The sequence below is a fragment of the Pan paniscus genome, chromosome 20 (genome assembly GCF_029289425.2).
Source record: "Pan paniscus chromosome 20, NHGRI_mPanPan1-v2.0_pri, whole genome shotgun sequence".
Taxonomy (NCBI): Eukaryota; Metazoa; Chordata; class Mammalia; order Primates; family Hominidae; genus Pan; species Pan paniscus.
In genome coordinates this window covers 49,146,853-49,169,182 of record NC_073269.2, presented here as the reverse complement: position 1 = coordinate 49,169,182, position 22,330 = coordinate 49,146,853, and the positions used below count along the sequence as shown (strand labels likewise).

At 44.1% G+C, this 22,330-nt stretch overlaps 1 protein-coding gene across 2 annotated transcripts; it reads left to right on the top strand.

Annotated features, from left to right (window-relative positions):
- The first annotated feature begins 1,136 nt into the window (after positions 1 to 1,136).
- On the top strand, positions 1,137 to 20,420 carry PSG11 (pregnancy specific beta-1-glycoprotein 11). Of its 2 annotated transcripts, none has more exons than XM_024926425.5 (6): positions 1,137 to 1,757; positions 3,017 to 3,382; positions 9,027 to 9,305; positions 12,705 to 12,959; positions 18,034 to 18,117; positions 20,033 to 20,420. In XM_024926425.5, exons 1-5 carry the CDS (start codon positions 1,628 to 1,630, stop codon positions 18,075 to 18,077), a joined length of 1,074 nt encoding a protein of 357 aa, XP_024782193.1. In that variant the 5' UTR covers positions 1,137 to 1,627; the 3' UTR covers positions 18,078 to 18,117; positions 20,033 to 20,420. The 2 variants fall into 2 exon arrangements, with proteins under 2 accessions (XP_024782193.1, XP_024782192.1); XM_024926424.5 differs by having other exon boundaries at positions 19,965 to 20,420.
- Positions 20,421 to 22,330: the final 1,910 nt, after the last annotated feature.

The following is a 22,330-nucleotide window of genomic DNA, read 5'->3' as shown; positions in this document are numbered from 1 at the left end:
TCTCTGTCAGCTCCTCCCTGACCTGGGGGCCGACAACCTAACGCCACTCCCTCCGCAGGTAGTTACTGCCCCACACACCTGCTCCTTCCCTGGGCCCAGCTAAAGGCATCTCCCAGGGCAGCGCTGGTGCACACGATGCCACACTGGGTGCTTTCCCCTCGTGACCTCCCTCCATCCACATCAACTCTTTCTGTCACTGCTCCCTAAATGCCCACCCCTGCTCCATCTGTCCTGTTCTCTGGGGCATACCAGACCAAGCTTAGCGCTGACACAGAACAGCGGCTGCCTGAGGGCCCACAGCCTCCCCGGGAATCAGCCAGGCACCCTGTGACCTGCCTGCCCACTGAACCCCGGAGGGCTCAGAGTGCGTGTGATGGTCACACACAGGCACCATCCGGGATGTGGCCACCTACCCCCAGCTGTCTCTTGGGAAGACAGACGTCTCCCGTGTGCTTGCGGGGAGAAGGGGGGCGTTATTGCTCTTTGCTCCCAGAACACAACTCACCCCACCCGCCCTCTCAGGTGTGAGCAACGTCCCTCCAGACAGGATCTCTGCCCAATGCCTGTTCCTCCTCTACACACAGCAGCTTGGCCAGGTCAAAACCCTCAGGACAGACCCCTGGGTATGTCAGCACATGGAGGGCTGAGCCCATCATGGCCACGGAGTAAGTCGGGATGAATCTCTCCAGCTCTGAACCCCTGCTCTGTCCCAGGCTCCTCCTCCTGCATCTAAATAAGCCATGTCCCGCGGGGTTCCTGGGTAACTCCCCACTTCCTCCTGCACCACCACGGGGAAGGTGTGGTGACCACAGGACAATCAGCTCGGCAGAGAAGAAAGGACATCAAAGATTGTCAGGAAGAACATGAGAAACCAAGAGCTCTAGCTCAGCTGCCAGACCCCACGGAGTCACAGAGTGACCGAGAACTTTCCCTTTGACTATGGGACTCACAGCCCCCACTGAGCAACCAGCACAGGCCTCTCCTCCCAGGAGGCATGAAAGATTCACCCTGCACACCTCCAGGAAGGACAGTTTCCTCTGGGAAACCCAGGTCCTCAATATCCATCCTTGTAAGCTGCAGCCAAGCTAGACACGATTGGAGAAAAGAAGGGTCCCTCTCACCAGGCAACACACAGCTCACCCACAGCACAATGGGGTGTCACTCTGACAGGGACCTGGTGCAGCTCCAGCCTCCTGCACTGAAGGGGAGAGCCAGACGGGGATGAAAGAGGGCAAAGGGTGTGAATGTGCACCCCGACCAAGAGCAATGGGGACAGCAGGAGGCTGAGGCCCAGGACAGTGCTTGCCCAACCTGCAGGGTATGTGTCTGACTGTGTGGGTCTGTGTGTGTCTCTTCTGTGTGTGTGTGTGTGTGTGTGTGTCTGCACAAAGTGTGTATTGAGGTTTGGTGAAAGAATCACTGCTGAAAAAGGCAGAGGCCTCCACAATTCCCAGGGACCTGAAACAGAGACAAAAGGAAAAACAGAAGGAGGGACAAGGAGGCAGGGCTGAGAGAGGAGGGGACAGAGAGGTGTCCTCGGCCTGACCCCGCCCATGAGCTTGAGAAGTGCTCCTTCCCCGGGAAGAGTCTCAGTGCAGAAGGAGGAAGGACAGCACAGCTGACAGCCATGTTCTGGAAGCTTCTGGATCCTAGTCTCATCTCCACAGAGGAGAACACGCACGCAGCAGAGATCATGGGGCCCCTCTCAGCCCCTCCCTGCACACAGCACATCAAATGGAAGGGGCTCCTGCTCACAGGTGAGGAGAGAACTTCCTGGGAGAGGACAGGAGGAAGAAGCAGAGTGACTGGATGGGGTCTCCTGGAGAGGATGGGGTTCTAAAAAATAAAAGAAGCCAGCACTTAGGGAGGCTGAGGTGGGTGGATCACGAGATCAGGAGTTCAAGATTAGTCCGGCCAACAGAGTGAAGCCCTGTCTCTTCTAAAAGTACAAAAAATTAACAAGGTATGGTGGTGTGCTCCTGTAATCCTAGCTACTCAGGAGGCCAAGGCAGGAGAATCACGTGAACCAGGGTGGCGGAAGTTGCAGTGAGCTGAGATAGTGCCACTGCACGCCAGGCTGGGTGACAGTACGAGACTCCGTCTCAAAAAAAAAAAAAAAAAAAAAGAGAGAAAAAAGAAAAAAAAAAAAAGGAAAGAAGGCTCTGTTGGAGCCTGGATAGGGGAAAATACAACAGAGAGGGACAGGGGTCAAAATAGGAAAGTCACATTGAACCGGAATTGGTAAGAGGTAGGAAAATCTTAAGTGTTCTGTTTTCCTGATTAATCATCAGGGGCCACCACATTTTGAAAAATGATAATAATAACTATATCAGATGACACTACAAATAAAAATATAAGCAGGGCATGAAACACTGTCCTCAACAAAAAACCTCAACAATTGGGGGAAAAAAAAAAACACCCAGGGTGTGGACGGCCCTGAGAACTCTCACATCTACAGGAGTCTGCAGCCTGTTCTAGGCACTGGGGTGCAACCAAGATCACAAAAGTCCCTGTCCTCACGGAGCTCACGCTGCCATGGGGAGGAAGTCAGACATGCAAAGAGATCTAGAATGTGAGGTCAGGTGTTGACAAGAACCCTGGAGGGAGCAGAGCAGGGAAAGGTCAGAAAGGGAAGACCCAGGGTCCCTGAAGGAGGTGTCAGGAAAGAAGTCTAAGGATGCCCTGATGTGAGCAGGACCTGAGGGCAGTGTGGAGGGGGCCTTGCGGACCCCTGGGGAAGAGGATTCCAAACAGAAAAATGCCAACGTCAGAAGTGTTGAAGGAATGGGGGGTCATGCTGCTGACCTTGACCTAGTAGGACAGTAGAACACACACACATACACACACATAAACACACATGCCCCTTTTCTGTGTGTGTATGTTTGTGTGTGTGTGTGTGTGTGTGTGTGTGTCTTCAAGGCTGAGGATTGAAGAGACTTTCTCAGGACTCAGGGCCCCATCTTTTCACCCCAATACATAGGTCTCAATATTGACTGATGCTCTCTCCACCTCCTAGCATTACTTTTAAACTTCTGGAACCTGCCTACCACTGCCCAAGTCATGATTGAAGCCCAGCCACCCAAAGTGTCTGAGGGGAAGGATGTTCTTCTACTTGTCCACAATTTGCCCCAGAATCTTACTGGCTACATCTGGTACAAAGGGCAAATAAGGGACCTCTACCATTACATTACATCATATGTAGTAGACGGTCAAATAATTATATATGGACCGGCATACAGTGGACGAGAAACAGTATATTCCAATGCATCCCTGCGGATCCAGAATGTCACCCGGGAGGACGCAGGATCCTACACCTTACACATCATAAAGCGAGGTGATGGGACTAGAGGAATAACTGGAAATTTCACCTTCACCTTATACCGTAAGTGATTCCACGTGATCCCTGGGTGTTGGGGGACAGGGGTCACTTCTACTTCACACACACAGGATTGTCAGGCCTGGACATTGCCTGTGTCCCTCTCTGCATTATGTCCCATGCTGGGGTTTGGGCATTTAGTGCAGGACTCACACAGAGGAGACAAATTTCAACAGATCAGAATTCCTTTCCCACATCCAGACCCTGCAGACACTTGCTGCAGACGAAGGACAGTCTGATGGGGGGACTCAGCAGGAGGAGATCAGTCTCAGCCAAGCATCTCATGCCCTCTTCATAAATTTGACCCTGAGAAAGACCCTGGAAAACTGAGTAGGATTTGGCCTGAGGGGCCCCTGAGATACTCTCAGAGAAGCTCAGCCCTAGAAGCCTCAAACCCAGAACTCTGTACCTAAATCCTTGCTCCAGATAAAGCTGAGGAGCCTGTGCCAGTGCTGGGTTGTGGCTTCTTGGGAAGGGCTTACTGGGACCAAGGATTTTCCAGCTGTCTGGGGACAGTGTCTCCTGGAGCTGTTCACCAGCCAGGGCTCAGCCCTCAGAGCCTCATCTGGGCAAGGACAGAGCTTTCTTCACCTGACACTCAGAGTGGAGAGGACAGAAAGACAAGCTTTGTAGGTCATCAGCCAACTGCCTTAGGAGGCTTAGGACAGTCCATAGAAAGTCTAATGTCCTCAGAAGCAGAAACAGAAGAGAGAAGATGTACCTGGTAGCAGCTTGTCCACAGGGATCTGATGTAAAGGTGCTTTCTCATGGAAGCAAATTAATAATCAATGCTGTTTGTGTGAAACCTCCACTGTGCCAAGCATTAGGTCAGGTGACTGTGAATACTTTAACATTTATTCACAGATAGCATGAAAAGCCACAGTCCATTTGCCATTTAACTTATTTGATTGAGAGAAAACTGAGGCACAGGAAGGCACAGTCACTGAATCAGAGTCACACAAACGCAAAGGGGAGATCAGGGTCACATGAGGTCTGTCTGCAGCCACAGGCCCATCCTCTCCTCCACCAGAAGTGAGGGCTTACTGGGTTCCAAGCACCCCATAGTCACTTATTGGATCAAATCCTCTCTTCTTAGGCATCCAAACCTCAGAGGAGTGAGAGCAAATGGTCAGCTGATTAGTCTATACTCCAGAACTAAATCACCTGCTTCAACCATCAGAGTCAGTGCAAAAAAAATGTCCAGGCCTCGCCCTCAGATCTTAACCCCCATCACTGAACCTGAAACTCTGTGTTTCCCAAAGTGTCCATGTCACTGTCATGAGAGGATCAAGGAGAGGACCTTGTTTTCTTTCCCCACTCACACCCTGCACCAGCACAGGCCCAGCCAGAGACACACACTCAGGAGCTCTCACATAACAAATGAAGGAATGGAATGAAGAAATGAATGATCCAAATCCTCTTTAGAGACTGGATCTTGGATGCAGAATCCTAGGAGATCCTAGCCACACATGTCCCTTGTCCTTTAGAGGCTAACACCCATGTTTCATCCCCCCACTACCTCTTGACCCTAAAGCCACCCCACCTCATGTAACTCTGAAGCTCTTTGGCCACCAGAGGGTTCTCAGGGCTCCTTGTTCCTGGACTGTGGAACTGGGGGCACCTGGTTCCTGGGGTCTCTGAAGTCAGTGTAGCCCTCACTGCTCACTGCCATGGTGTCTTTACCTCTCTCTGCTTCTCTGTGTCCCTCATCTTCTTCCCACTTCATTCTGACTGGCTAGCCCTGTCCTGCACAGCTTCTCCCCCCACCCCTAGGCCTTCCCCAGACACTCCCTCTAACTAGGCTGGCTGTTCTGTTCCCTTCCCGCTAACACTGTGGCCTGGCCCACCTCCCAGGAAATAGGAAAGGTGCAGAAATCACCTGGAGTTGCCACTCCTGCCAGGCTTCATCTCGAGCCAATGTCCCCAGGTCACTAAGAGAATGAGCTTCCACTGTATTCCCATCAAGGGCTCTTCCCCTTTGTGAGGCTGACCTGTGGACAAGACCATGGGACAGGGATAGGCAGTTCCTCCATCCACTCTTATCATTGCCAGACAAGTTCTTCTGGCCTCCTGCACACACACACAAACACACAAATTTATTGAAATGGTGATTTGTAGTAAAGAAAGATTTTAATGACTCCAAGTCTGCCAAACAGGAGGACGGAGGTTTATTATTACTCAAATCAGCCTCCCCAGTGGATCAGGGCTTAGAGATTTTCAAGGATAGTTTCAGGGGCACAGGACTAAAAAATTAGTACTGCTGATTGTTTGGTGATGGAATCATGCGGGCGGAGGGAAATGATCTGTTTGTGCTTGAATCCACCTCTAGGTAGGGAGCACATGACGGGCTGAGCCATTAGTCATAGGTATGGATGAGGTCAGCCAGTTGCCAGAATGCAAAAGAATGAGAAACATCTCAAAAGACCAATCTCACATTCTACAATAGTGATGTTATCTATACGAGCAATTAGTTACAAATTTTGTAAACCCTTGCCAAATGACATTGCAGCAGTCAGGGATTATAGAAACTGTGCCAACATTTTAGCAGAATTCAGTTCCCTCCTATAATCTTAATCTCATGGTCTTTCACTAGTTTGACAAAGGCAGTCCCTGGGCAAAGTAAGGGTGTTAGTTTTATGGAGGAACTATTATCATTCTTGCTTCAAAGTTAAACCATAAACTAAATTTCTCCCAAGGTTAACCTTGTCTATGTGCAGGAATGAGTGAGGACAGCCAGCCTGAGACTAGATGCCAGATGGAGTCAGCCATGCTAATTTGCTGTCACTGTTGTAATCTCTGCACTGACTCACCAGGGTGTCAGAGGTTGGACAGGCCTGCAGTCTCCAAAGCCCATGAGCTCATTTCACCTGTTTCACTCATGACTACATCGTCAACCTGCTATGGAGCTTACATTCTCTGATCACTTCCTAGAGACTTCTGGCTTTGTGTCAGGCATATGACAAGCTTGAAATTTGTCACTCGGTTCTAACACTAAGTAAAAAGCTGAACAAACTCAAAAGTCAACAACTCATTAAAATCCCTTTGAGATGGCTGGGCACAGTGGCTGATGCCTATAATCGCAGCACTTTGGGAGACTGAGGCAGGCACAAGGTCAGGAGATGGAGACCATCCTCGCTAACATGGTTAAAGCCCATCTGTGCTAAAAATACAAAAAATTAGCTGGGCATGGTGGTCGGCACCTGTAGTACCAGCTACTTGGGAGGTCGAGGCAGGAGAATGGTGTGAACCCAGGAGGCGGAGCTTGCAGTGAGCTGAGATCATGCCACTGCACTCCAGCCTGGGCAGCAGAGCAAGAGTCTCTCTCAGAAAAAATAAAAATGCTGTAAGAGAAATGAAGAATTCTTTTGATGCTTACTGGTAGACTGCACACAGCTGAGGAAAGAATCCCTAGCTTGAGGATGTGTCAATAGAAATTTCCAAAACTGAAACAGGAAAGTCCAAAAAGAGTTGGGAAAAAAAGTGGATCAGCATATTCAACTTCATATTTAATATTTTGTTTTGACAATAGCATTTTTAAAATTTTGTAGCTGTGGGACAACTACAAAGGCTGTAACACATACGTAATAGGAATACTGGTGGTTTGGGGACCAGTTGGAGGTGGCCAGGTGGGTGCTATCTGATGGTTTTACTGCCTGTGCCACATACAACTGTTTCCTCATGATGATGCCGTTTTCATAAGTTGGAGATCTTCGTGTGGGGAGACACATGAGCCATTGGCATCTCACTTAGACTCTTCCTAATTCACACAAACTTAAACTCTATTGGTGTTTCCTGAGCTTAAGAGAAAATGAAGAAAGCATTTCACATACCTGTTTTGGGGTCCTCCCCATTTTTCCTAACTCTGCACAGAATTTAGAAGCAGGAAGTTCTTTCTATATTTACTAACATAACACACATCACTTCTTTTAATTTGGCATCCTTCCTCCTTTTATGTAATTGATGCACTGACCAGTTCTGTCCTTTTAACGGGACTCTCTCTACTTAAGGAGCTGCTAATTTCAAATCACCTTTGGCATCTTTCTTTGAGCATAATGTGATCCTGCTGGAATTCACGGCACACCTAAACCTTATGTTGGTCTCAAGAGAAATACTACTACCAGCAATTGATATTAGATGCTTAGACCATCAGTAAAAATTTCCACTTATGAAAACATTTTAATGTTTCCTCCAAATTTTTTTTTTTTTGTTACTAGAGTCAGAACATAACATGAGGTCTAATCTCCTGACAACTTTTTATGGGATAATTACAGTATTAAATATGGAGCATCCCAAATCCAGAAATCCACAATCTGAAATGCTCCAAAACTTTACACTTCTGACCACTGATGTGATGCTAAAAAGAAGTGCTCACTGGCACATTTTGGATTTTAAATTTTTCAGATTTGGGATGCTAAACCAGTACATATACTGCAAATATTCCAAAATAAAAAAATTAGAATTCCAAAACACTTTGTTTTAAGCTATCTGCATAAGAAGCACTTTATCTGTATGAACTATAGGCATGAAGCTGTACAGGAGATCTCTAGAACCTCTTCGTCCTGCATAACTGAAACCGCACACCCACGGAACAACACCCAATTCCCCTGATCCCAGCTCCTGGAAACTACTATTCTACTCTCTGATTCACTCTGGAATCCACTGATATGAGGTACATAGAGTAGTCAAACTCAGAATCAGAGAATAGAATGTGTAATGAGAGAAGTATCTGCAAGACTTCTTCCCAAATATTGGTCTAATATCTACCAAACACATATGGTCCATGAGGGCCAGACTTCCATCATCAGTTCATGTTTGCCCTTTCCACCAGTCAGTTCTGCATTTGCAAACCTCCACATGTATTTCCAGAAAGATCCACATGGTCCTCACCTACCCTCTACAGGGGGAAGGGAGCATCATAGACCCACAACAGGGAACATGGTCTTGGTCGAAAGCTATCAGCTCTTGCCTGTCCCCTTCACTCTTTGTAGGTCATTCCTTGGACTCTGCTCTATCTTTAAAGGTCACTGGCTCAAGTCAGTCACTATGAGACACCTGGGAAAACTGCCCCACCTTGTGGCTCCACTGCCTGATGACTGAACTGACCTCCAGGCTTGACTCTGGTCTCCCCTGTGTTATTTCTGCTGAAGTACCCAGTCCCAGGCCAGGCTTTCCAGTACCCAAAGGGTTTTAGGACAATGGGAAGTTCCATCATCCATCTCTAGGATGTCCTTGGAAAGGGAAGCTGAAGAGAAAACATACCTTGGGGGGCAAAGTAAGACTGAAACTAAGAAGATTCCAGCACTGCATGCTCCAAGTCAGGACCAAAAGGTGGGCCAGTCAGGCAGTTGGAGATGGAGGGACTCAGAGGCACCAGGGGCTGTGACTGCTGGTCCTGTGTCTTTCCATGACCCAATGCTGCTGCTCAATTCACACTTGAGAAAGTCTGTGCTTCTCCCACATAAAGCAGGCAGCCTCACAATCTCTTAGCCTTCAGAATGCCATGTATCTGTGTTGTAACACACACACCTGCCATGGGCTTTTAGGGACTCGGGTGGGCTAAGAGGTGGCAAATGCCAATTCTGATTGAAAAATGCCTTTGGAGGAATCAAAGGTGCCACACTGGGCAATCTTCTCTCTGTTTTCTGCACAGTGGAGACTCCGAAGCCCTCCATCTCCAGCAGCAACTTAAACCCCAGGGAGGCCGTGGAGACTGTGATCTTAACCTGTAATCCTGAGACTCCAGACGCAAGCTACCAGTGGTGGATGAATGGTCAGAGCCTCCCTATGACTCATAGGATGCGGCTGTCCGAAACCAACAGGACCCTCTCTCTATTTGGTGTCACAAAGTATACTGCAGGACCCTATGAATGTGAAATACGGAACTCAGTGAATGCCAGCCGCAGTGACCCTGTCACCCTGAATCTTCTCCGTGAGTATCTTCTGTTCCTCTGTGAGCCAGGCTGCCATCCCAAATACACATGGCCAGAGGCCAGGCCTCTCAGTCCCTCTCAGGTCCAAGTACAGAGACCTTTACCCCTAGACATCAAACCTGGCCATGACTTTCTGCCCCAGACAAACCACAGTAGGCCTAGGCTTGATCCACAGTGGGAGAAAAGAGGCTGCTCCTGTCATGGGAGGCTCAGGGTTCACAGATTGTGATGGGAGAAACAGGTGAATGTCTCAGGCTCCAGATCAGTGAACACAGCGGGGATTTGGCTGGGACTTCACTCTTGTGACTTGGCTCACAGGGTCACTGTGGCCCTTCCACAGACCAGGATTTTCCCTTCCCTCTGACAATGTCACCCGTGACTTTATTCTCTTTGCTCCAGATGGCCTGGATGCCCTCACCATTTCTTCCTCATACACCTATTACCATACAGGGGAAGTCCCCAAGCTCTCCTGCCTCATAGACACTCACCCACTGGCAGAGCATTCTTGGCTGATTGGTGGGAAGTTCCAGCAATCAGCACAAGTGATCCTTATCCCCCAATTCACTAAAACATATAGAGGGGTCTATGTCTGTTTCATCCATAACTCAGCCACTGGTGGAACAAATCTCATAATCAAGAGGATCATAGTCCCTGGTAAGTGGACCCCTGGAGCATTGGCAATACGTTTTCCAGTGAAGTCTATCTAGCTATCAGGGAAGAGCCACCTGCCCTCTGCAAAGGGAGAGGGAAAATCAAAAACCCAGCACAGGGAATATGTTCCTGCTCCAAAACCACCAGCGTTTGCCTGTCCCCTTCACTCTTTCTAGATCATTCTTTATACTATACACTAACAATGAACAATCTGAAAGGAAATTAAGGAAAGAATTTCAATTCACATTAACATCAAAAGGAATAAAATATTTTGGAATAAGTTTAACCAAAAAGGTCAAATGATTATACCTTGAAAACTACAAAACATTGCTGAAAGAAATTAAAGACGATATCAATATATGGAAAGACATTTCATTTTCATGGATTGGAAGAATCAATATTGTTAGAAAGACAATACTACCCAAAGTGAGTTGCAGATTCAATGCAACCCCTACTAGAATCTCAGTAACATTTTTTGCAGAATTAGAAAACTCTGTCCTAAATCTGACCTGACAGGCACTTATTAATGACTGCCACAACAGAAACACTGTGAAAAAGATGCAACCATGAAAAGGTGGAAAAGTTTTGATGACATAGAAAATAGCAATCAGCCTTTCTCACATCCCAAACCCTTCAAATATATATGAGTGCAGCATGGCCAGTATGGAATTGACGGAAAACTAATCACCAAGCTAGAAATGTGGTGAGAGAAAAAAAAGGGCAAGAATATCTTTGGCTTATCACCTCCCACTTTTGTCTACTAATCTGATGCTGTAAAGAAATTCTCACTGAAGCATTTTAGATTTTGAATCTTTCAGATTTGGGATGCTAAACCAGTAAGTATATGACAAATATTTCAGAATCAAAAAATGTCAGAAATCCAAAACACTTTTTGTCCTAAGTCTTACGCATAAGAAATAATCTGTGTGAACAATAGGCATCAAGCTGTACAGCAGATCTCCAGAAACTCCCCAACTTGTATAACTGAAACTGCACACCCATGAACAACTTCTGATTCTCCCTACTCCCAGCTCCTGGAAACCAGCAGTCTCTTCTCATATTCACTCTGGAATCCACTTACATGAGGTCCCTAGAGTAGTCGAACCCAGAGGATCAGGGAGTAGAATATCCAATGAAAGAAACTACTTGCAAAACTTTTCTCCAAATTTGTCTCATATCCATCAAACACACATGGTCCATGACGACCAGATTTCCAGCAGTTCATTCCCACCCTTTCCACCAGTCAGTTCTGCATTTGCAAATGTCCACAAGTATTTCTGGAAAGATCCACATGGTCCTCACCTGCCCTCTGCAGAAGGAGAGGAAACTTAAAGGACCCAGGACAGGGAACATGGTTCTGCTCCAAAGCCACCAGCTCTTGCCTGTCCCCTTCACTCTTTCTAGATCATTCCTTGCACTCTGCTCTATCTTTAGAGGTCACTGGTTCAAGTAAGTCATCATGAAACACCTGCAAAAACTTCCCCACCTTGTGCCTCCACTGCCTGATGACTGAACTGACCTCCAGGCTTGATTCTGGTCTCCCCTGTGTTATTTCTGCTGAAACATCCAGTCCCAGGCCAGGCTGCTCAGTATCTTCAGGGTTTCAGGACAATGGGAAGTCCCATTATTACTCATCTCTAGAATGTCCTTGGAAATGGAAGCTGCAGAGAAATCACATCTAGGGGGGCAAAGTAGGATGGAATTTGGAAGTGGCCCAGCAGTTGCACATTCCAGGTAAGGAACCCAAGGTGAGCCAGCCAGTCAACTGATTAGGGAGGGACTGGGAGGGGTACCAGGGGCTGTGACTCCCACTGACGTGTCTGTCCATGACCCAACACTGCTGCTCAATTGACACTTCAGAAAGTCTGTGCTTTCCTAAGATGAAGCAGGCGGCCTCACAGTCTTTGAGCCCTTAGATCATCATGCATCTGTCTTGTGACACACGCACCAGCTATTGGCTTTCAAGGACTCGGGTGGGCTGAGAGGTGGGAGATGCCAACTCTGATTGAAGGATGCCTGTGGTGGAATCAAAGGTGCCACACAGGACAATCTTCTCTCTGATATCCACACAGCGAAGCTGCCCATGCCCTACATCACCATCAACAACTTAAACCCCAGGGAGAATAAGGATGTCTTAACCTTCACCTGTGAACCTAAGAGTGAGAACTACGCCTACATTTGGTGGCTAAATTGTCAGAGCCTCCCGGTCAGTCCCAGGGTAAAGCGACCCATTGAAAACAGGATCCTCATTCTACCCAGTGTCACGAGAAATGAAACAGGACCCTATCAATGCGAAATACGGGACCGATATGGTGGCATCCGCAGTGACTCAGTCACCCTGAATGTCCTCTGTATCTTTTGTTCCTCTGTGGGCCAGGTCACCAGCTTAAATCCAAACGACCAGGGGCCAGGCCTCTCAGTCTCTCTCCGGTCCAAGTACAGACACCTTTACTTTTGGATATCCGAGGTGGCCATGACTCCCTGCCCTGGGAAAACCTGGGTAGACACAGCCTTAACCAAGAATATAAGGAGAGGGGACGCTCTTGTCATGGGAGACTTGGGGCCCACAGCTTGTGGTGGGAGAAACAGGTGAATACTTCAGGCTTCGGCTCAGTGAACATAGAGGGGGTTTGGCTGGGACTTGAGGGTGTGTCTTGGCTCAGAGGGTCACTGTGTCCCTTTAAGAGACAAGGAGCTTCCTCTTCCCTCAGATGACATCAACTGTGGCTTTATTCTCTTTCCTCCAGATGGTCCAGACCTCCCCAGAATTTTCCCTTCAGTCACCTCTTACTATTCAGGAGAGAACCTCGACTTGTCCTGCTTCGCAGACTCTAACCCACCGGCACAGTATTCTTGGACAATTAATGGGAAGTTTCAGCTATCAGGACAAAAGCTTTTTATCCCTCAAATTACTCCAAAGCATAATGGGCTCTATGCTTGCTCTGCTCGTAACTCAGCCACTGGCGAGGAAAGCTTCACATCCTTGACAATCAGAGTCATTGGTAAGTGGATCCCAGCATCCTTGGCAATAGGGTTTTAGGTGGAGTCTATCTAGCTTTCAGAGAAGAGTCAGGAAAACATTTTTATTCCCAGCCTGTGTCCCATGGGCACAGGCAAATCCCAAATTCTCCTCTTGAACCTTCCCAATTTGTCTCTACAGACTCTCTTCTCCTTGTTTTTCTGTTTTCTCATGACTGACTTTGTGTCTGGCCTGAGAAAGGTAGGGAGGGGGCTTTATCAGCCCTGAGCCCTATGTGGTAGAAGAGGCTTCACAGAGGGACAAGAAGGAGAGTCCTCAACATCGAGTTGCTTCTCACTGTCACCAACACATCCCCTTCTGCCATGTCTTTGTTTTCTTGTACCTCTTCCATGAGCTACAAGGAACATCTGAGGCTTTGAAACAAGCTCACGCTTTTCTCCCAAATGAGAGGAGGAAGCCCCTTGGGTGAGGGAGGAGCAGTTCAGACTCTGCTTCCTGCTCTGCTCCGGGCTCCTCTGGTGACTGGCCCTGCCTCACTCAACCTGGGGTGGGACCAGCATGTGTGGAGAAAGAGTCCTGGTGGCCTGTCCTGAATTTGGCTAAATCGAGCTGCCAGTTCAAGCCAAGCCTCCCCCGGCCCAGGCTGCAGGGAAATAAGAAGAGAAGGAACCTCAGGGCAGACTCCTGAGCTGCATCCTGGCTCTGAAGTCACTGGCTGTATGAGGCTGTGGGCACAGCACGTGGGACACAGCACTGAGTATAGTGACTGATGCAGAGCTGGAGAAATAGGAAGATTCACCCCTGGGGCTCTGCATGGCAGGAAAGGGGCAGTGCCAAAAAGTGTGTAATTATAGAGAGGGTAAGACTACCAGACACTTTATATATATCTAATATAAGGCTTACCGTTAACTGTTTCTAAGTGTGCAATTTAGTGTTATGTAACCATCACACTATCCATTTCCAGAACATTGTCCTCTTACCATATTAAACCTCTGTACCCAATAAACAATAACTCTCACTCCTTCTCCCCCTAACACTTAGCACCCACCATTCTATTTTCTGTCTCTATGTAACTGGCTACTCTATCTTTTATAAATGGAATTATATAATAATTACCTTTTGTGTCTGGCTTATTTCAGTTAGCATAATATCTTCAAGGTTCATCCATTTTGCACGATGTATTGGAATTTTATTCCTTGTTAAGTTTGAAGAACATTTCAATGTATAGATACACCTCCTTTGCCTACCCACTTATCTTTCAATGGACTTTTCGGTTCTTTCCATTTTTTGGCTAGTGTGAGTAATGCTTCTCTAAACATCAGTGTACAAATATTTGTTCAAATTTCTTTCAATTCTATGGGGAGTATGTCCAGAAGTGGAATTGCTGGATCAAATGGTAATTCATTGTTTAATTTTTTGAGAAACAGCCACACCAATTTTTACAGTGGCTGTAACATTTCCCATTCCCATCAGCAATGCACTAGAGCTCCAATTTTTCCATCTACTTGAAAACACCTGTTCTTTTGTGTTGCTGTCATTGTTATTGTTTATCAAAACCATCCTAAATTTTGTGAGGTGGTGTAACATTGTGGTTTTGATTTGTGCATCTCTAAGTATTCATGATGCTGAGGAACTTTGCATGGGCTTATTGGATATTTGTGTATCTTCCTTGGAGAAAACTCCATTTTAATCCTTTGTTCATTTTTTAATTGGGTTTTTGGATGTTTGCTGTTGTTAACTTGTAGCTTTTCATGTATTCTGGAAATTAATTTCTTATCACACATAATTTGCAAATATTTTTATCATTTCATGGGTTGCCTTTTTACTTTCTTGATAATGTTCTTTGATATATAAAAGGTTTTGATTTTTGTGAAGTCTGATTTATCGATTTTATTTGTTGCCTATGCTTTTGTTGTTACAACCGAGAAATTATTGTGAAATCCAATATCATGAAGCTTTTCTTCTAAGAGTTGTATAGTTTTTGCTCTCACATTTAGATCTATGATTTATTGTGGGTTAATTTTTGTACATGGTGTTAGGTAAAGGTTCCACTCTTCTTGCCCTTGGATATCCAGCTTTCCCAATACCATTTGGTGAGAACACTGTCCCTTCCCCATTGAATGATCTTGGCACACTCGATGAAAATCATTTGGCCATATATGCAAGCATTTCTTTCTGGGCTATGATATTTCATTAATTTCTATGTCCTCCTTTATGCCAGTACCACACTGTATTGATTACTGGGGCTTTGTAGTAAATGCTGAAATCAGGAAGTGTGAGTCCTCCAGCTTCATTCTTACTCTTCAAAGCTGTGTGTCTATTTAGAGTCATGAGATTCAATATAAATTTTAGGACAGATTTTTCTTTTTCTGCAAAAATGTCACTGAGATTCTGAAGGAACTGCATTGAATCCACAGCTCACTTTGGGTAGCACTGTCCTCCTAACAATATTGAGTCTTCCAATTCATGAAAACAAAATGTGTTTCAATTTATTGATATCGTCTTTCATTTCTTTCAGCAATATTTTGTAGATTTCACGTATAATCATTTCACCTCTTTGGTTAAACTTATTCTTAAATATTTTATTCTTTTTGATGTTAATATAAATTGAAATTATTTTTCTTAACTTCCCTTCAGATTGTTCATGGTTAGTGTATTGAAATACAACTGATGTTTGAATGTTGATTTTGTATTGTGCAACATTACTGAATTTATTTATTAATCCTAATAGGTTTGTTCCACCTTTAGGATTTTCTACATATAAGTTCAAGTTATCTGTAAACAGAAATAATTTTACTCCTTCCTTCCAGTTTGAATGTCTTTTTTAAAATTCTTGCCTAATTTTTTTTACTAGACCTTTCAACACTATGTTGAATAAAATGTCAAAAGCAGGCATCCTTGTCTTGTTCCTGCTCATAGAGGGGAAGCTTTCAGTCTTTCTCCGTTGAGTATGATGTTAGCATTGGGTTTTCCACATATTGCCTTTAAGTTGAGGTGGTTTCCTTCCATTCTTACAATGTTTCTCTTATGAAAAAATATTGAATTTCATCAAATGCTTTTATGGATTGAATCTTGTCACTGATTATAGTTTTATTCATATTTTTGTGTGTTTCTAGGAGTTTGTCTATTTCATCTAGGTTATCCAATTTATTGGCATACAATTATTTATAGTACTTTCATAATCATTATTTTATTATAATTGGTAGTAATCGCTTCATTTTTCTTTCTTTCTTTCTTTCTTTTTTTTTTAAGAGAGAGAGACAGACTCTCACTCTGTAGGCCAGCCCAGGATGGAATACAGTGGTGTGATTATGGCTCACTGCAGCCTCAACCTCCTGGGCTCAAGCAATTCTCCTTCTTCAGTCTCCCAAGATGCTAGGACTACAGGTGCATGTCACCATGCCCAGCTAATTGGTTTTTTATTTTTTGTAGAGACAGCATCTCCCAAGGTTAACTATGCTGGCCCAAACACCTGGTCTCAAGAAATCCTTCTGCTGTGACCTCCCAAAGTGCTAGGATTAAAACACAACCCACCATGCTCAGAGTCCATTTTCATTTCTGATTTTAGTAATTTTAAACTTTTCTCTTTTTTTCTTAGTCAATCTAGTTAATGGTTGTCAATTTTGTTGATTTTATTTTGAAGAATCAACTTTTGCTTTCATTAATTTCTCTATTCTTTTTCCATTCTCCATTTTATTTATATCCACTCTAATCCTTATTATTTCCCTCATTCACTGTGCTTGGGTTTAGTTTGTTCTTCTTTCATATCCTGAAGTATTAAAGTAGGTTGTTGACCTGAGATCTTTCTTCTTTTTTAATGTAAGAGTTTACAGTTATAAATTTCTTGCACAAGACTCAACTTCTCCGAACCTCTGATTCCTCACCTGAAAACTGCAATGAGAGTGTTTTCTTCGTACCATTCTTTTAAAGGTTTCATGCAGTCAATGAAACAAGATGCCACATACAGAGGAACCAATGTCAGCTACTATATTACTATCATCATCATTAACCTTGAGGTCAAATAGTCCTAGAATGAAATCTCAGATCCACCTGTCACTAGCCATATGACACCAGGAAAATTTTTACACCACGCTAAGCTTCTGTCTTTTCATCGGCAAAATGGAAATAATGTCTACCTGACAGGGTTATTGTGTGGATTAAATGAGATACAGGGAAAGTATTTAGCACAGGGCCTGGCACACAGGAAGTGCCCCTCAACAGTACCTTCCTTTTTCCATATATATGGAAAAAGAGGTAACACATAAAACACTAGAACAAGGCTACTGACTACTTGCGGGAGAGAAAGAAAAAAAGCTAAGTGCAAAGAATCAAGCCTGGTATGTTAGTTTTTACCAACTGAGATGCATCCAAGATGGGATTAGACCTACAAGATAATTTATCAGGGAAGACACCTGTGAGGGAATGTGGGGCAGGCATGAAGGTAGTATGGGAGAACCCACAGACCACTATGCAGAGCTGATTCCTGTGGAAAAGAAAGAGAAAGAAGTTTTAGGTACCAATGCAGTTCTAAGAGTTTTTGCAATGCTGATGGGGAATCCTCCAACCAGTCACCCATTAGAGTTAAAGAGAGCCTCAGAGAACTAGGCTTGCTTTCACACCTTTGCTGGGAGCCTGTAGGAAAGAAGCTTTCTGTGCAAAGGAGGTGGTGAATTTGAAATGCACTGACCTGGGCCTTCTGTCAATCAGGTCCCTGCCATGGAGACCTGACAGAGTCTCATTCATGACTGTCACAACAGAGACACTGAGAAAAAGATGCAACCATGAAAAGGTGCAAAGGTGACAAGTTCTAATGACATAGAAAATAGCAATCAGCCTTTCTCACATCTGAAAGCCTTCCAAAATACCTGAGTGCAGTAGAGAATTGACAGAGGACTGATCACCAACTGAGAAACATGGTGAGAGGGGAAAAAAAAAACTGCAAGAATATAATCATCTCCCATCAATTTTCCAACAGAAATAATGTAGTCCTTGAAGAAACAATTATAGAGTATCTCATGTTACATGCTTGTTGCTGAGGCTCCCCCATGTAAAATAACATCATCTTCATTCCTTCTTTTCTTTTCTTTCCATGACAGCTCCTCCAGGATTAGGAACTTTTGCTTTCGATAATCCAACGTAGCAGCCGTGATGTCATTTTTGTATTTCAGGAAGACTGGCAGGTATGATGACCTTTTCTCTTATCCTGGTTCCTGCAGGGCTGACTGCCATGCTTGGGAGAGGGAAATGACTTATTTGCCTGTATCTGGGCCTGGATCTCCTCCTTCCTCCACTAACTCCTGCTTCTCAGCACTAATTCCTGCAGTTCCCTTTCTCCCTGGCCTTTATGCTCCCTGTACCCCACTGTCTTTTAGACATAATTATCTCCAGCCTCTGCTCATTTGTTTCTCAGATTCAAATGAGAAACACAATTTCACATGGTGAAACCTTCTTCATTATTTTTAACATATCTCAATAGTGTAATTCTCTCCATTCCCATAAAGCCCAACCACTTCTCAAAGTATTGCTTGACTTCTTGTCTCCAGACTTTGAAATGTTCCTTGCATATAACTGCCTCATTACCTTTCTAAAATCTAGTTAATTCACTTAATCAAGAATCTCCAGGGGTATACACTAGCCTATTTGATAAGTTCACATTTCTTCTATTTACTAAGGCTTCTCACTTCCTTTACCTCTACTTCCTAGCATAATTCCTCCATCCTAATTAGAACTGTCTTCCTACACATCCCTGCCCCTTCACCCATATAGACATAAAATTCTTAGTTCCAATGCTATGTCTAAAAACAGAGTGAAATCCCTTCTACCATCTGCACTGCAGACTTAACCACACCCTTCATCACAAGCAACATCTGACCTCGTGGAGAACAAAGACTTTAGGATTAACATGTGAACCTGAGACTCAGGACACAACCTATGTGTGGTTGAGATCTTTTCCTGATGACCAGTTCAAGTGTTCAAAAAAGATACAGAAATGAAGAAGGCAAGGGCCCTACCCCAGGAGACATAAAGCCTAAGACAGGAAATGAGACCTGAAAATAATCATGATACCAAAATAGAAAAAATTGAATGCCACAAGAAATCAGAGAAATCTGATGGGAAATAGAGCTACACATTGGAATCACTGGAAAACATTTTTAAAAGTGGATGCTCAAGCCCCACCCATTAGTTCCAGTTTAAAGGTCTGGAGAGGGACCCAGCATTAGTAATTTTTAAGTCTTCCCTGACACTACTAACATGTAACAAGGATGGAGAACTCTTGTTGCAATAGGTAGAACTTAAAACTAAATCAATGATTTTCAGCTAGAAGTACTGGAATTACCTAAGGACCTTTTTCAACATACATAAGACTATACATTTTTGGCCCTATTTATGAATGGGCTACACCAAGAACTCAGTAATCCTCTTGAGAAACAGAAGCTGAATGGAAAAGCCACCTTATTTGATATATTACATTATATAGAAAGCATTTTCAAATAAGGGATAAGTGATGCTAAACCTTCTCTAAATAATATTTATGGGGATGTTAATAATATGAGTATTCTAGGCTGGGTGCGATGGCTCATGCCTGTAATCCCAGCACTTTGGGAGACCGAGGTGGGTGGATCATAAGGTCAGGAGATCCAGACCATCCTGTCTAACACGGTGAAACCCCATCTCTACCAAAAATGCAAAAACAAAATTAGCCGGGTGTGGTGGCAGGCACCTGTAGTCCCAGCTACTCAGGAGGCTGAGGCAGGAGAATGGCATGAACCCGGGAGGCAGAGCTTGCAGTGAACTGAGATCGCACCACTGCACTCCAGTCTGGGTGACAGAGTGAGACTCCATCTCAAAAAAAAATTTTTTTAAATGAGTATTCTAAAAATTATATGAAATTTCTGGAAATCAAATATGTTACCATAGTGTCATTAGCCACAGAAGTAACTAGATTTCTATGTGAGCTGTGTCTTTACCATAATAAATTCTCATTAGATTTTTAAACATAGTCATTTTAAATCTTTGTCATTCCCAGAAAGTTGCTTTGATTCTTCCTCAAAGTATTTACAATCAGCTACAGTACAAAATTGCTTTTTCTTCAAGGAGATTTATGGAGAAGACTATGAAAAGGACTCTTGAATACAAGCTCCTGATAACTTCAAGATCATACCACTGGACTAAGAACTTTCAAAATTTTAATGAACAGGCTGATACCTTCACGAAATTCAAGACAAAGAAGAAAAAAACTCCATTTCATTGGACTAAATAACAAAAGGATAATGTTTTCATAATTTTTTATTGGAAAATGTGCTGATTTTTTGAATGTTTTATTCTCCTGATTTATGAATTTTTTTTCTTCAGCAATTGGTAAAGTATACTTTTGTAAACAAAAATTGAAACATTTGCTTTTGCTCTCTGAGTGCCCCAGAATTGGGAATCTATTCATGAGTATTCATATGTTTATGGTAATAAAGTTATTTGCACAAGTTTAGTAAGAATCTGCTCTCTTTATAACAGGACACATTTGAAAACATTGGTTATATTACCAAGGCTTTGACTGGGATGTTATATTTGAGAATATACATAGAATAAACCCATAGGGAATGCAGGCAAAGTCTGAAGTGGGCCTTGGTTTGGCTTCCTAGTCTCAAGAGGTTTTTGGAAGTTTCATCTGAGATTCTTATTAAAAACTTCTAGCAAAGAGAAGTTTAAAAAGAGCCTCTATGGTCCATTGCTACTCTTGCCGCACTTAGCTAAAAAATCTGGGCAAGTTCGGTGAGACTCAACCTATTTTGCAAACAAATTCATCCTACTGGAATTATCTTTGGTAAAAATAGAGACTCCTATAGACAGAAAAACTATGTTGAAAAGAAAAACTGTAGTACACCTGTTACCAGATTGAACCACTGTTCATTATCATTGAGTATTTATAATCCACTGGTAGACTGGACTGGACCCTGAATTCTTTTAGTTCTTCCAATTCAATTTTCTCCAATGAAATCATTAAGAACAAGAGCAGCTCTGTTCCTGAAGCCATATAAGTTGGAGGTGGACAACTCAATGTAAATTTCATGGGAAAACCCTCATGTCTGAGGTGTGGGCCACTAAGAGCTCACCAAATGTTCAACACCATAACTTAGAGACACTCAAACTGCAAACCACGACAAGATGATGACTTTACACTGTGGACAGCTTTTCTCAAGATGTCAGAACAAGACTATCAATCATGATGAGACTCTTACCTCTCTTAATTTGTCCTTGCTTATGCCTGTCTCCTTTGCTTCCCAGAATAATGCTGTATTTAGGATTTTACAAGAAGTAGCTACTGAGAGTAAGTTAACAGTGTCAGATATATCATGTCAACCACACTTTTTTTTTTATAAGATGGAGTTTCACTCTTGTTGCCCATGCTGGAGTGCAATGGCACAATCTTGGCTCACAGCAACCTCTGCCTCCTGGGTTCAAGTGATTCTCCTGCTTCAGCCTCCCCAGTAGCTGGAATTACAGGCATGTGCCACCAAGCCCAGCTAATTTTGTATTTTCAGTACAGACAGGGTTTCTCCATGTTGGTCACGGTGGTCTCAAACTCCCGACCTCAGGTGATCCGCATGCCTCAGCCTCCCAAAGTGCTGGGATTACAGGCGTGAGCCAACACACCCAGCCCACACATTTTTACATACCAAAAGATCCTTTAATCCACCCAAAGGCTGACATTAGCTGCATCTGTAACACAACTTTTTCCTCAAATGTATGGAGATTTTTTTAGGCTTCCACTTCTATACTTGCCTATTCTCACTCCCTGTTTTAATTTAACATAGACATGCAATGCTAGATAATAGAATTGCTCTCTATCAGCTGAACGGGGGGAGCCTGTGCAGTTTCTGACACTTCTTATTGCACATGGATAAATACATTTGGTATTACAGAGACTCAGTTGTAAAAATCATTAAATGTGCTGCCTGGTTAAAATGACTACACCCTTCTGGCTTCTTCTTTGATCTATCCTATTGTAGTTGGTTTGCATCTTGCCTAAGGTGTATATACCAAACTCAATATTTTCCTCCTGATAGTCATACTGGTAGTCTCCATCGTGTGGTGCAATCCACAGATGTTTTAATTTGTGTGCAGCCATTCTTCAAACATCAAATGGTTTCTCTTGTGCTGGAATTACAAAAACTCAAAGAAATGTGTGATTTATGGGCGAGGCACAGTGGCTCACATCTGTAATCCCAGCACTTTGGGAGGCCAAGGCAGGTGGATCACAAGGTCAGGAGCTCAAGATCAGGCTGGTCAATATGGTGAATCCCTGTCTCTAGTAAAAATACAAAAATTACCCGGGCATGGTGGCGCACACCTGTAGTCCTGTAGGGAGACCCACCAAAACTATTGCTATAGAATAAA

What these genes read in the sequence shown, in the direction of transcription:
- PSG11 (XM_024926425.5), top strand. Translation starts at nt 1,628, where the DNA reads ATGTTCTGGAAGCTTCTGGATCCTAGTCTCATCTCCACAGAGGAGAAC. An exon ending in TTTCACCTTCACCTTATACC is followed by an intron (nt 3,383 to 9,026) that starts GTAAGTGATTCC and finishes TTTTCTGCACAG; the next exon opens with TGGAGACTCCGAAGCCCTCC. An exon ending in TGTCACCCTGAATCTTCTCC is followed by an intron (nt 9,306 to 12,704) that starts GTGAGTATCTTC and finishes TCTTTCCTCCAG; the next exon opens with ATGGTCCAGACCTCCCCAGA.